The sequence below is a fragment of the Sipha flava genome, unplaced genomic scaffold (assembly GCF_003268045.1).
Source record: "Sipha flava isolate LNK unplaced genomic scaffold, YSA_version1 282_pilon_pilon, whole genome shotgun sequence".
NCBI classification, from domain to species: domain Eukaryota; kingdom Metazoa; phylum Arthropoda; class Insecta; order Hemiptera; family Aphididae; genus Sipha; species Sipha flava.
In genome coordinates this window covers 472,968-486,324 of record NW_020272949.1, presented here as the reverse complement: position 1 = coordinate 486,324, position 13,357 = coordinate 472,968, and the positions used below count along the sequence as shown (strand labels likewise).

The 13,357-nt window shown below is 30.1% G+C and overlaps 1 protein-coding gene across 1 annotated transcript; it reads right to left on the bottom strand.

The window, feature by feature from the left end:
* Positions 1-572: 572 nt before the first annotated feature.
* On the bottom strand, positions 573-13,024 carry LOC112685578 (cuticle protein-like). Its single transcript, XM_025557509.1, has 4 exons — positions 12,917-13,024; positions 11,537-12,196; positions 2,159-2,176; positions 573-1,337 (listed from the first exon to the last, which is right to left on the bottom strand). Exons 1-4 carry the CDS (start codon positions 12,926-12,928, stop codon positions 648-650), a joined length of 1,380 nt encoding a protein of 459 aa, XP_025413294.1. The 5' UTR covers positions 12,929-13,024; the 3' UTR covers positions 573-647.
* Between the last annotated feature and the right edge of the window lie 333 nt (positions 13,025-13,357).

The window sequence follows — 13,357 nt, the reverse complement described above, 5'->3', positions numbered from 1 at the left end:
ATTGTCGCTCTAAATAATTAAAATAATATAAAATACTAAACTAAATTATCATTTAATTATAATATAAAAATACATAATAATTAGATAAGTATCAAAACAAATTTTATTTAAATACTAAAACATTAATAATATTTAAATGATTTTAATTAATAATTAACAACAAAATACATTCTTCAAATTACTCGCTGTAGGCACGTGCCTATAATACTAGCATATAAATACACCACTGCGTATACTCATTCAGAATTATAAAATGAATAATGTTGAAATTATTAGATTAAATTTTTGTTCAACCAACTTAAGTTTTTTTTTGGCAATCCTTCTTGTAAGTGATAGTTCAGGGATATGTGTATAAGCAATTATATACTACTATAGTATTACACGAATATTTATGGCAAGAAACCGATATAAAATAATTATTTTCATGTCGACTCAATAATAATCCATACCGTAGTATTGTATAAAAAAATCCATTTATAAGATCCATATATCAAATGTTATTATACAAGTTACATAGGAAGAAGTATCTAGATATAAGGATAAAATATAATAAATAAAACTGTTCCAACAAGTTCAATTAATGGCAATTTTGAATTTTATTTACACGAAAATATAATAATTTATTTGTTCCTACAATTTATTTGGAATTAGTATTGTTTGTAAGCCGGGGCGGCGTATGAGGCCTTGTAAGCCGGGGTGGAGTATCCGTACGCTGGTGCTGGGGTGGAGTATCCGTATGCTGGGGCAGCTGGGTATGCTGGAGCAGCTGGGTAAGCTGGTGCAGAGTAAGCCGGGGCAGAGTAAGCTGGCTTGTAGGCTGGGGCAGAGTAAGCCGGAGCGGAGTAAGCTGGCTTGTAGGCCGGGGCAGCGGAGTAGGCTGGTGCAGCTGGGTAAGCCGGGGCAGCTGAGTAGGCTGGGGCAGCTGGTGCCTTGTACGCGGGCTTGTAGGCCGGGGCGGAGCTGTAAGATGGGGTGCCTTCTTTCTTCACTTCGGCGACGAAACCGTTGTAGTCGTCAGCGGTGTATTCGACGATTCTCTTGGTGCCGTCAGGTTCGACCAGGCTGTAGGATCCCTTGACGTATCCGTTGCCGTCGCTGTATTCGGATTGACTCTTGATGTCGTAGGTGGCGTCATCGTGTACGCTGTATTCGAAGTTGTATGGGGCTGGGGCGTATGCGGGTTCAGCGGCGTAGGATTTGGGTGCGGAGTACGGGGCTGGTGCCGAGTAAGCAGCGGGTGCTGGGTAAGCAGCGGGCGCTGGGTAAGCAGCGGGAGCTGGGTACGCTGGGGGTGCGGCAAGGGCTGAGACCAGCACGCAAGCGAAGACGGTGACGGTCTGCAAAAAAAAAAAATATATTGATGTTATTATTATCAGTGAAGCGTTTGAATAACATAATCATATCTAGTTGTAATGTGTTGTGGTAGACGACGAAAACGAATAAACCGAGAAATATTCACAGAACAGTCGGGATCAATTGTAATAACGTAAAGTCGACAGTTGCATGTTATTGATACAGATAAATAATTAAGCTGCCGTAAAAGTAGACACAAGGTTAGAACACGTCTTATTTTAACCTTAAGTAATTGGACTACTTTCTCGCAGGCGTACAACTCAAAAACGTAACATTTACTACTTTACAATTAAATTTATTGCTAAGGTTTAATGACAATAAATTTGTGATTTAATCATTTGGATTTTAACTGTCGCGAAAACATTTCGCATTTAATGCATAAGTCAAATGCCTCATGAAGTTTTTTATTATTAATTGGATATCTTTTTATTAAACATTTAAAATTTAATATTTAATTTATTTTTAATAAAAGTTGATCTTATTTATTATAAGTGTATTACAGATACCAAAACTAAGCGGTGGATAATATTTTTTACAATATAGTTAATCGACCACAAAAAAATATAAAACTAAATATTCGTTTTTAAAAATGATTATGAAATTAAAAAAATTTGAAACTTGAGTTTTAAAAATGTTAACAGAAATAAACTTCTAACTCGTTATACGCTCAACGAATTTGATGAATTTTTGTACGCGTTCCGTGATGTATGATTGTATACGCGTGATACCGAAAATTTAAACATACTTTCATTTTAACACCGAAAAACTAGTTTAAAAATGCGTCTAATATAAAATGAGTACTTACTTTGAATGCCATTGTAAATAAATAAGTTTTTTTATTTTTTTTTTTTTTTTTTATAGTTGGTTTTAGTCACTGGATGTTGACTGAGTGTTGATGTTGGCTTTCGATGATCTGGTTTTTATACTTAAAGTCAGGCATTGAGTTTAACCCCCACTGACGCTACTAGTAAGTGAAAACGATGTCTGTGAACGTTCACCACGAATGCGTTCTCCCGGCACTACATCGATGCCCGATTACTCGATTAATGTTCATACACTAGGTACCCTATAACATTTTATTTTTTAATATTTACACTTTTTTATTGTTCATAGAACCATTATCGGATATACTTTTATAAACTGTGATAATTATACAATCGTGAATTACATTTTTAGCTATTTCTTATACTACTCGATCAATTGTAAAATTATTTAATGTGTTAATCGTCAATATTTTCTCATCGACCTTTCGTTACCATCACGGAAAACGTTAGGCTTCTGGATTACAAATGTGGGTGACTTTATATTGGAAATTGTTACACTGAACCGTAGTAACACTAGTTTTTTACCTATAAGTGTAACAATTTAAAATTTGATTTGAACACTTTATAAAAGTATACTTCAATATTTTCAATTATTATTACTTAATGAATTTTCTATTTCGAATACTTTGTGTAACTACACGTTATATAATACATTTTAGACCAACATATGAACTACCTTTCATATTTGGTTCATAATTCATTTGAAACATGATTCTTTTCATTTTATATCAAAGCTCAACCTTGTCGGACTCGTTTAACATATTTAAAACTATTAGTATTCATTAGTAACATCTAGTACTACCTATAGACTTAGTAATAAATTTTAAAATTTCAATTTACGGTTTCTGTATATACTATAAAGTTGAAAGTTATTCGTATGTTTTTATGGTAATGATTATAATCTATATAATAATAATAATAATAATTGATTATTAATTAATTATTATTATTATTATTATTATTTCGAGTAATAAATAATAGTAAATTAATCATTACATTGTAAGTTAAGTATAAATTAATTCTAATATATATGTTTTATTTTATATTTTTATTTGTCAAAAAGCTATATTTATGTAATTATTTAAAACATTTAACTATTTAAAAAATTAAAAATGTAATCAGTTACATTTTCAGTATACTGAAATCCATGACAAAAAGTGTCGAAAACAACTTCATATTCTCGATGTTTTTGCCACATTTTCAAAGCTCCGAAGTATATGTTTAGACAAAATAATTTATATCCTCGTTTTTTTTTCGAATGTATAGTTAACATTAAAATGACAGTATGTTATGTAGCAATCACTACAGTAACATTGAGATATTAAGATCAACAAGAAATTCGACTGATTACAATTAATTTGTCGTTTTCATATCATGTATATAATACATTTATACTAGGAATAAGAATTACGTCTAGTTTTTGATCGTATGAACAATGAATGTATTTATTGACCGCGTTTGTGACACAATAAATTATGCGGTACATAAATATATTTATATGCATAATTGATTCATTTTAACATTCGTTTAAATATTATAAGTTTATAACCTATGAGCAGTATTTTCGATGAATGTAAATAAATACAACAACATGCTGATATAGATATAGATATAATATGGAAAATACTACTCGAAATATTCAAGGTATATTATTTTAAGATAAATAATCAATATGTATCAATGACCTTCGCTCTGAAAATGTTTTGTTCCGAATGCAATGATTCATTATTGCTTTCAATTTCAAATTTATATTAATAGTATGTTTGTAACAAATGCCCCCTAGTGAGTATAGAGATTTTTACAAGGTTTAATTCGTATCCCGACCCAACCCTATGGTATTCCGGTCACTTGCAAGCCGCAGATTTTGTTCCAAGAGTTATGAGTTCTTAGGTATCAATTTTTTTTCTCTTGATAAAAAACGAATCAATAGGTTCCTTTAATTTTCTAATAAGATTTGATATTTGTCAACAAAAAATATTCGATATTATATATATATGTTCAGAATTCGCACAATATTATAATTATATATATACATATATATATATATATTTAAAAATAGTCAGATTCATTACGGGTGTAATATCTATTACTTAAGAATTACCATTTTTTTTAGTACTCATGCAACTTTTACACATTTACTATATTTTATAATATATAATTTATACAATATTGTTTAATTTAAAAATCTGTACTGATTTTGCGGGTACATTTTTTATTTTAATAATGACGAATGAACAGAAGTCACAATAGTCAACCCAACTTTTAGGTTCCGAGTACCTACCATGGAAAATTATTACTTTTAGACATGAAATAATAATGCATCATTATCATATGCTGATAATATAATAAATGAAACTAGTTACACTTTGTTTTATATAGCGAAAATTTAAAAAAGTTTAGCTTAATTAAAAAAAAATATAATTACCTAGGAGTTTATTTTTTTATTTTATTTTTTATCAAAATTAATTATAATAGTTATACGATTTTAGACAAATAGGCGAATATTCACAATAGTTTGCCGATTGGTTTAATGCATTTATTTCGTTCTTTGACTTTACGTTACCATTTTTTCTTTCTTTTTTTTTTTTTGTTATAGTAACCCAAACTGGTAAGAGGCTTATACAAAGAGCTTCAGAGTAGAGACCAATTTCCTATTATACTACTTTTAACTATCTTGTTTACATAAAAACAATTCAACGGTGTCTTTTTTTATGTTGTCCCAGGGCGGTAATGTGGTATTAAAGTTCAACCTCTGACACGTGCACTGACAGGTATTTACGTGTAGTTCGTCGTGTCGTAAATAGGAAACAATAACGATAACGAAATGACGATAACCTTAGATCTGCAACGCCTAATATGATGGATAATTTCATAAACTTTGACGTTGAAAAAAATGAATAGGTAATTCGTCGCGAATCAGTACACGAGACAAGATCTATAATGTAATAAAACTCATTTCCGACACGGCCATCCAACAGCTAACGTACGACAGCTCGTAAAACTGTGCGCTATACGAGTAGGTACCCATATAATAATTATATAATTATATAATTAAACAACAATTATTGTTTTATTACTTTGTCGGACCTTATTAAGCTGTCCGAGCATCCTAATGAGAGAATGCGTTGAATGTCGAAACTTTGTGTTGCCGAAAAAAATGTGAGACCTACTATATCGTTATATAGCTATGTTTAGACATGGGATACTGTATAACCAAAATTGTTTAAAAAAGTACCGGCGGCGAGTAAGTCATGTGTACTAACTGTTGGATTTAATCATTAGCTACCGTAATCTGTTCCCACTGCGAAATAGCATTTTGGCGATGCTATATAAGAATAAATAGTCAATGCACTCACGTACAATACAAATCAACATATGTTACAAAATCAATTCATTTTATTTACCTTTCTACATGATATTTTATGTGAATTTGAAAGCAAGCATTTTTAATGATGGGCAACAATATCGAAAATTCGATACGATATCGATACTGTTTTGTGTTGTACGATGTATTTGTATATCGAAATTTATACTTTATTTGTAGGTCTCAGTTAACATATACGATAAATTGTACTGTGCTGTATGTACGAAATGTCATCGTAACGAAGATCCGCTTAAATGATGGAAAAAAATTCAAATTTAAACCCAGAAGTATCAGTATTGGTGAAAAAATACTTGCCGGTAGTTACTACTAGTGTCCCAAGTGAAGGTCTGTTTAGTAAAGCTGGCAATTTAACTTCAAATAATAGAAGTAGACTACTCCAGATCGAGTTAACAATCTTCTTTATTTAAACTCGTATTATAAATCCACTAGAATATCTGACCATACTCTGATAAGAAATCTACATACATTTTCATTTTTGATTGAAAACAATAACCAAATAGTTGTAAATTTATTTAATAGAATACAGCTATCGGGTTTGAAAATTAAACGCATGAACGCATTAAACGCTATTTTTAATAAAATAGTTTTAATTTTTCATAACATTTATATTAACATTATATTTTTTTGTCTAAATATAATTAATTCTTTTTTTCTTATCTTCAACTAGGAAAAGCAAATTCTTGAATTAATAATGATTAATAAGTATCAACTAATTAAGTACTAAATATATAATATTTCAAATGTGTTTTTTCGAAATTTTCGATACGATATCGATATCGTACAACTTACGATATTAGTAAGTACGATATGCGATACGATATCGGAAAAATCGGAACTCAAATATTGATACACAAAATTATATCGATGCCCATCACTAAAAATTGTAGAAATATTGAAGATATTTGGAATATTCATGTCCGGTACACATCAATTGTAAGCCATAATATTTAATTGTACTACATTAATTATAACATCGAAAATATTATAATGTGTACTACATCGTCGTGATATCTTAGTTGTTATCACTAGGGCTGGGATTTCGATGCACTTTGCATTCTTTTCTGAAGCTTTCTGTACGATGCTCGCTTTGTTACAAATATGTTTTAGGAATTTTTAAATTAGAATAAGAAATTTAATTTTGCATTTTTTTGCATTTTATGACATTTTTTGATTTAAATGTCATTTTTCTCATTTTTAGAGCATTTTAAGGGTTTTTAAGTCATTTTTGGTGTTTTTTTAATTTAAAATTATAGATTATAGATTTTTTCTACTGACGGATTAGTGTTGTTGTGTAAGGTATACAATGTAAAAGTTACTGTTGAAAACCGTTTTACCATACAACAACATATATCAAGAAACAAACATACTAATGGAGTACAACGAAAAGAACAAATTGAAGAACAAGAAAAAAATATGTACCTATATTTACAAAAACTTATTGGGGAACAACATGAGGCACGCTCTCGTGATTTATTGTAACAATTAAGAATAATTTTTTATTTATTAATATATGAAGTATAATAAAATATTTATGTAAATGTAATTTAATTTTTTTTAAATTTTAAAGGCATTTTTTAATACATTTTTTGAGTTTTTTAAGTCATTTTTGCAATTTTTTAAGGTCAATTTTCGCGGTTTTTTAGAAAATTAAAATCCCAGCCCTAGTTATCACGAATGTTCGCATACAAAATATTTTATTGCAATTATCCGCATTTTCGATACCTATTACAATACGTACACTTTACTATTTAAATATTAACACATATTATAAGATTAATAATTTCTTAACAATGCTTATTCATATTTTTTTTCGTATACGTTTTTTTTTTCGCAATATAAAGGGTGTACGTGTGACAGTATTTGTTTCTCATAGAAAAAAAAAGTATTTCTGAGTTGCGACTTGATGACCTTTAGCCACGCCTAAGGGCCATAGATCTAACATGCGAGGGAAATGAAACAGGTGCCGAACACTCAAATACCGTACAACATTACGGTATATACTGTAATATAAGTAATACTGTATATAATAAACTTTTTAAAATTAATCATTTTGAAATCACATTTTAATTTTGATATTTTTTTAGTTACACATTACTCAATACATGCTTTGATTTGTATGTATTTTGTCCCGCAGGCATTGTTAATTATTTTATTGATTTACCAATAGACATAGATTGCTGAAATAGAACACGTTGGTATTTTTTGAAAGCTCCGTTCAACCGACTCAAGTTATCATAAACCACGTCATGGAGTAATAATCTATAATTAATTTTACTTGTTTGAAGTTCAATTATATAAATTGTTTTTCTGACTTGAATCATAAAATATAACGCCTATAGTCAGTTGACCAATGTATAGTCAACTATCACCACTATAGGCACTAGATAAAGTTGTATAATTTCTTTAATATAAAAACTAGAACAGTGACTAACAAACCCTTGAATCATTAGAAGTATAAATAATGAAATAATATAGTTATTATAATAACTCATAACAAATCTAAATATTGTGTAATTATATAATTACTCATAGCTAAAAAAAGAAATTCAGTAGTATACTTAGATCAAATATTTTGTCCTTCATCGTTTTGCTCTAACGGAATGATGTTGGTCGTGAATGTACAGGGAGTGAGACGCAACTCGAACTTTGTACAAATCATATAATTTTTGTGCAATTAAAAGCAATAATTGTATTTTGTAGAACAATTTCGAGTGAAGGTCAGAGAAAGAAATATACAAAATCAGTATTTTTTCATTAAATAATTTTACCCAAATGTTTTATGTAATAAACTATTTATATTTGTCATACAAAAATATTATTAATAATCTTATATAACCAAAAGTTATAGGTAATTTATATATTATTTATATATATTATTTATTATTTAATTTATTATTAAAAATATATATTTATATAATAACAAAAACTGCATTTATTTCAAACATTTGAGTTAAGATCTTTGAAATTATTATTAAAATACAATTTAATGTATTTAAATGAAATTTTAGCTTTTGTAATTACTATAACTTTTAATTACATGAACGAATTAAAATGTGTACCTAATAAATTCCTAATTTTACTTAACATTTTAGTTAAATTTTTCCCAAAAATAAATTCGTTTTTAGTTTTAATATTTTCATTTTATTAAAGAACTATACTTTGATTTATAACTCAATAACGTTTTTAATATTTCTGGTTTTTATTTTTAATTTTTAAATTAATTTATTTTAATATAAAATTAGCTCATTTACATCTGGTGTTCATTGAATATTTTTGATTAAAAAGTAATGGATTTTTAATTTTATCCAAAATATACTTCTATAGTATAATAAGTGAAATATTTTGTTATGCAGCGGAAATCAAAAATAAATATAATATTATTTTTAAAAATTAGGTACCGATCTAGATTGGAGATTCATTAATAGTAAATCACATTAAATCAATTATACTTGATAAAGACAAATTAATATTTAATCAAAAAAAAAAAAAAAACTGTTATTATTATATCGATGATCAAGTTATTCAGATTACAACTATACCATTTATATTACGTTTATAACAGATTTTGAATATTTCATTAAATGTATTCATTTATACAAATTTAAAAATTAACTAATGTAAAAACAACTGATAATCTAGAAGCGATTTTAGTTTTAGAAAAAAAGAAAAAAATTGATTGTATTTGATACAAATAACTTGTAGTAACATGAGCGGATCCAGGGATGGAACACTAGGGACAAGTCCGATGGAAAAAATAATATTAAAAATAAACTATACTTAAAAGAATTAAATAATAGATAAGAAAAATAAATATTAAACATTTTAGTACAATATTGTTACTTTTTTCTTTTTTTTTTTTTGCGAGGGAGAGTTATGCTCACTCCTAAGATAATTCTACATATTACTATGATCAGCTATATTATATCATTTATAGTATAAAATGCTCTAACCGTAAATTAATACTGGATCCGCCTTTGTGTTGTAGGGATATGTTAATCAATACTTCAAATCACTAATTAATAAAATAAAAATTATTGTGAATCATAGGACAATTATAATTATGCACCTAAATTATTAATAAAATAATGAAATTTGAATACATTTTATAAATCAAAATAATATTATCAAATATTCATCATACGAATAAAAAAATACTAAATTAAATAATAAAAAAATTAAATTTCATTTAATATCATTTTAGTTTTCAAATTTTTTTTTTAAGTCGAATATACACAAATATAGGTACATTTTTCCTTATCAAATACATTCATTGTTTTTTTTACAAAGTATAACCAATTATCGTTTTAACTAGTAAATCACATATTCTTAGGATTATTTTTAGATTTGAAAATGATTTTAATGTGTATGTAATGTTCGTTTACTATTTAATGTTAGCTAACATTAGAAAAATTAAAAAAGTTACACTTTTAGTGATCTAAATCTTGCAATACTCGTAGATCAAAAGGATATGTACTCATTTAATTTAGTTATTTTTTATGAAAGATACGGTGAATATACCCTCGTTAGATAATCTTTTGGTTTTTCAAGTTATATTAATAACGTTTAACAATAGTCAAATTGTATATATTTTTATACAAAAATTTAAAAATATAGATACATTTTATATTTTTAAATTCGAATTTCATTGATGTATTAATTTGTTAGAAATCGTAAAAAACACGTAAAGAATTTGTTATTAAAAAAATAATGAAGTATATTATAATAAGTTTACTGCAATATAGTTTTTACAGCATTTATTTTTCTTTGATTTCTTATTTAAAATACATTGAAAAACGAAAATAACAGTACAAATACCTAAAACAATTAAACTATAAATCATAAATAATATAGTCTTATCGGGACAACTATTAAATACACACGAAGTTCAAAGAGGTGATTTAATTACTAATATTTAATTATTGATTATTAGTTACTAGTGTTATATTTTTGACAATAATTACTGTCGATCGATCGCAATTAGTTTACGCAAATAGTAAACCTGTTTCATCATGGCCTACAGTCGATGTAGGCATTCGATATTACCTAGTACTCATTTAACTTCACTATTTTTAATAGCGTAAGTAATATTGTATAAATGAGTTGATTAAATTGAAGGCTTGGAATAACTAGTATACAAAATATAATGAGCCTTGAATTAAACACAGTCCAATTCAATTAATTCTAATTTAATAAGCTTTTATACTTAATATTACTATTATATTATTTTTATTACGCATTTCCACTTGGGTCAGTGATCAACCAGCATTGTGTTCACTGAAAATTATACAATACAATATTAGCCGAGCATTTCTCATAACAATCGATTTCTTAAATAGGTCTGTACAATGTGTATACGTACTCGTATAAACAATGTACTCGTGCAGATACGTACAATCGAGTAAAGATATTTTGTAATTATACATTTTTCAATATTTTTATATTTTTATTTTCACAAAAAAACAGTACCACAATTTTTATGATCATAAGTATGATTAATTTCTAGTGCCATCGAACAATTATGTTCAAACAAAATATACTTCGTTTTTAGTATGTCAGTTTTTATTAAGAAAAAGGTACGACTTATAAAATAAAATAAAATCCGTTTGAAGTTGAAGTATTTCGATATGCACCTTTGATACGTTCTACCTAACATCACGAGCTATATGAACTCTGGTATTACACTGAATATTAGTCCAGTTTAATTACTAATTTGATTTCTTAATACAAACCTCCTATTTGATATGAATAATTATATCTGCCATCAGCAATACATACTATATAATTTGTACGCGTAAAAAAAGATAACGTGTTCATAATATTCAGTACAACGTTCATTTTATAGAATAATTTTTAGAATGCGAATATGAGGGATAAGTAGAATAAAAACAAGTTTATTTTATTAACACATTGAAATTTTATTTACATAAAAATACAATAAATTATTTTTCCAGCTAATTGCTTCAAATTAGTATGCTGGGGCAGATGGGTAAACTGGAGCAGCTGGGTAAGTTGGGGCAGCTGGGTAAGCTGGTGTGGAGTAAGCCGGTGCAGAGTAAGCCGGGGCGGAGTAAGCTGGCTTGTAAGCTGGCTTGTAGGCTGGGGCAGAGTAAGCCGGAGCAGAGTAAGCTGGCTTGTAGGCTGGGGCAGCAGAGTAGGCTGGGGCAGCGGAGTAGGCTGGGGCAGCGGAGTAGGCTGGGGCAGCGGAGTAGGCTGGTGCAGCTGGGTAAGCCGGGGCAGCTGAGTAGGCTGAGGCAGCTGGTGCCTTGTACGCGGGCTTGTAGGCCGGGGCGGAGCTGTAAGATGGGGTGCCTTCTTTCTTCACTTCGGCGACGAAACCGTTGTAGTCGTCAGCGGTGTATTCGACGATTCTCTTGGTGCCGTCAGGTTCGACCAGGCTGTAGGATCCCTTGACGTATCCGTTGCCGTCGCTGTATTCGGATTGGCTCTTGATGTCGTAGGTGGCGTCATCGTGTACGCTGTATTCGAAGTTGTATGGGGCTGGGGCGTATGCGGGTTCAGCGGCGTAGGATTTGGGTGCGGAGTACGGGGCTGGTGCCGAGTAAGCAGCGGGCGCTGGGTACGCTGGGGGTGCGGCGAGAGCTGAGACCAGCACACAAGCGAATACGGCGACAGACTGTAAAATAATAAATTACATAATTAAAGCGTTTGTACAGTTTTGGATAATTAAAATATCATCTATAATTATAGATCTCATTTTGTCTCTTCGATGGACGAAGACATGATTGCGATCTAGTTGGGTATAGTGTGTGTATTATAAGTAATTCGTATTAAGTTATGAAACGGTTTTAAAATAAGTAGGTGCAAGGCCAGATCGAACCTTCCGTTAACCTTATAATTAATTGAATTACTTTCTCGTGGGTGCATTTGCCGGATTAACCGCTATCCTATAATGACGCCACACCGACTCACCCGAAAACCAATAGCTGTATCAAGTGTAATTATATACGACATAACTAAAAAAAACGTGATTATGTTAATTTACGGTTCGAATGTGGAGATCGCACTACATTTTTCTAGCATACTAGCACGTATCGAGACAAATGCAATTGGTTAAGATAAAAATTCGTGTTGACGTAATGTCGTGACGAACTTGTTACAAATTCGGACAAAAGTTTGAATTGTACCTGACGGGGTCGCGTTTTTTGACGAGTAAAATGTGGTTGAGAGTTGAAAAAAAAATCGAAACTACTAATACCCAACGAAGTTGTTGAACTTAACTGGTATGCGTACCTAAAGGATTGCCCGGGTTCAGCGCTGTATTCCGAGTACAACCAAAAAAACATGAACCCGCGTTATATTAATGTTAAATTTATACAGTGCCATGTGTACTTACTTTGAATGCCATTGTAAATAAATAAGTTTTTTTTTTTGCTTTTTGTGTGTTGAAGTCACCGAACGTTGTTGATTGAGTGTTGACTTCGATGAACGGTATCGGCTTTATATAGGTACGTTTAATCCGCTGCCGCCGACGACGACAACAGCTGAGTTCTCGCCCCATCCGGGCTCAAGGGCACGCTACCGTTCACGTGTGCCTACGTGCCGCGCGAGGGCGTACCCGGTGCAGCCGGTGAGTTGCGCGACACCGCCACGGCGAGGGGATTCGAGGGTCTCCTCCGGGCGAAATTTTATCGAAACGGCGACACCAAAATCAGGTTATTATACCACACACACGCGCGCGCGCGTGCACGTTATTATTATTTATTCGCGTCAAATTGGGCCGAATCGTTACAATAATAATATAATAACGTGCACCTTATACGCATATTGATTAACG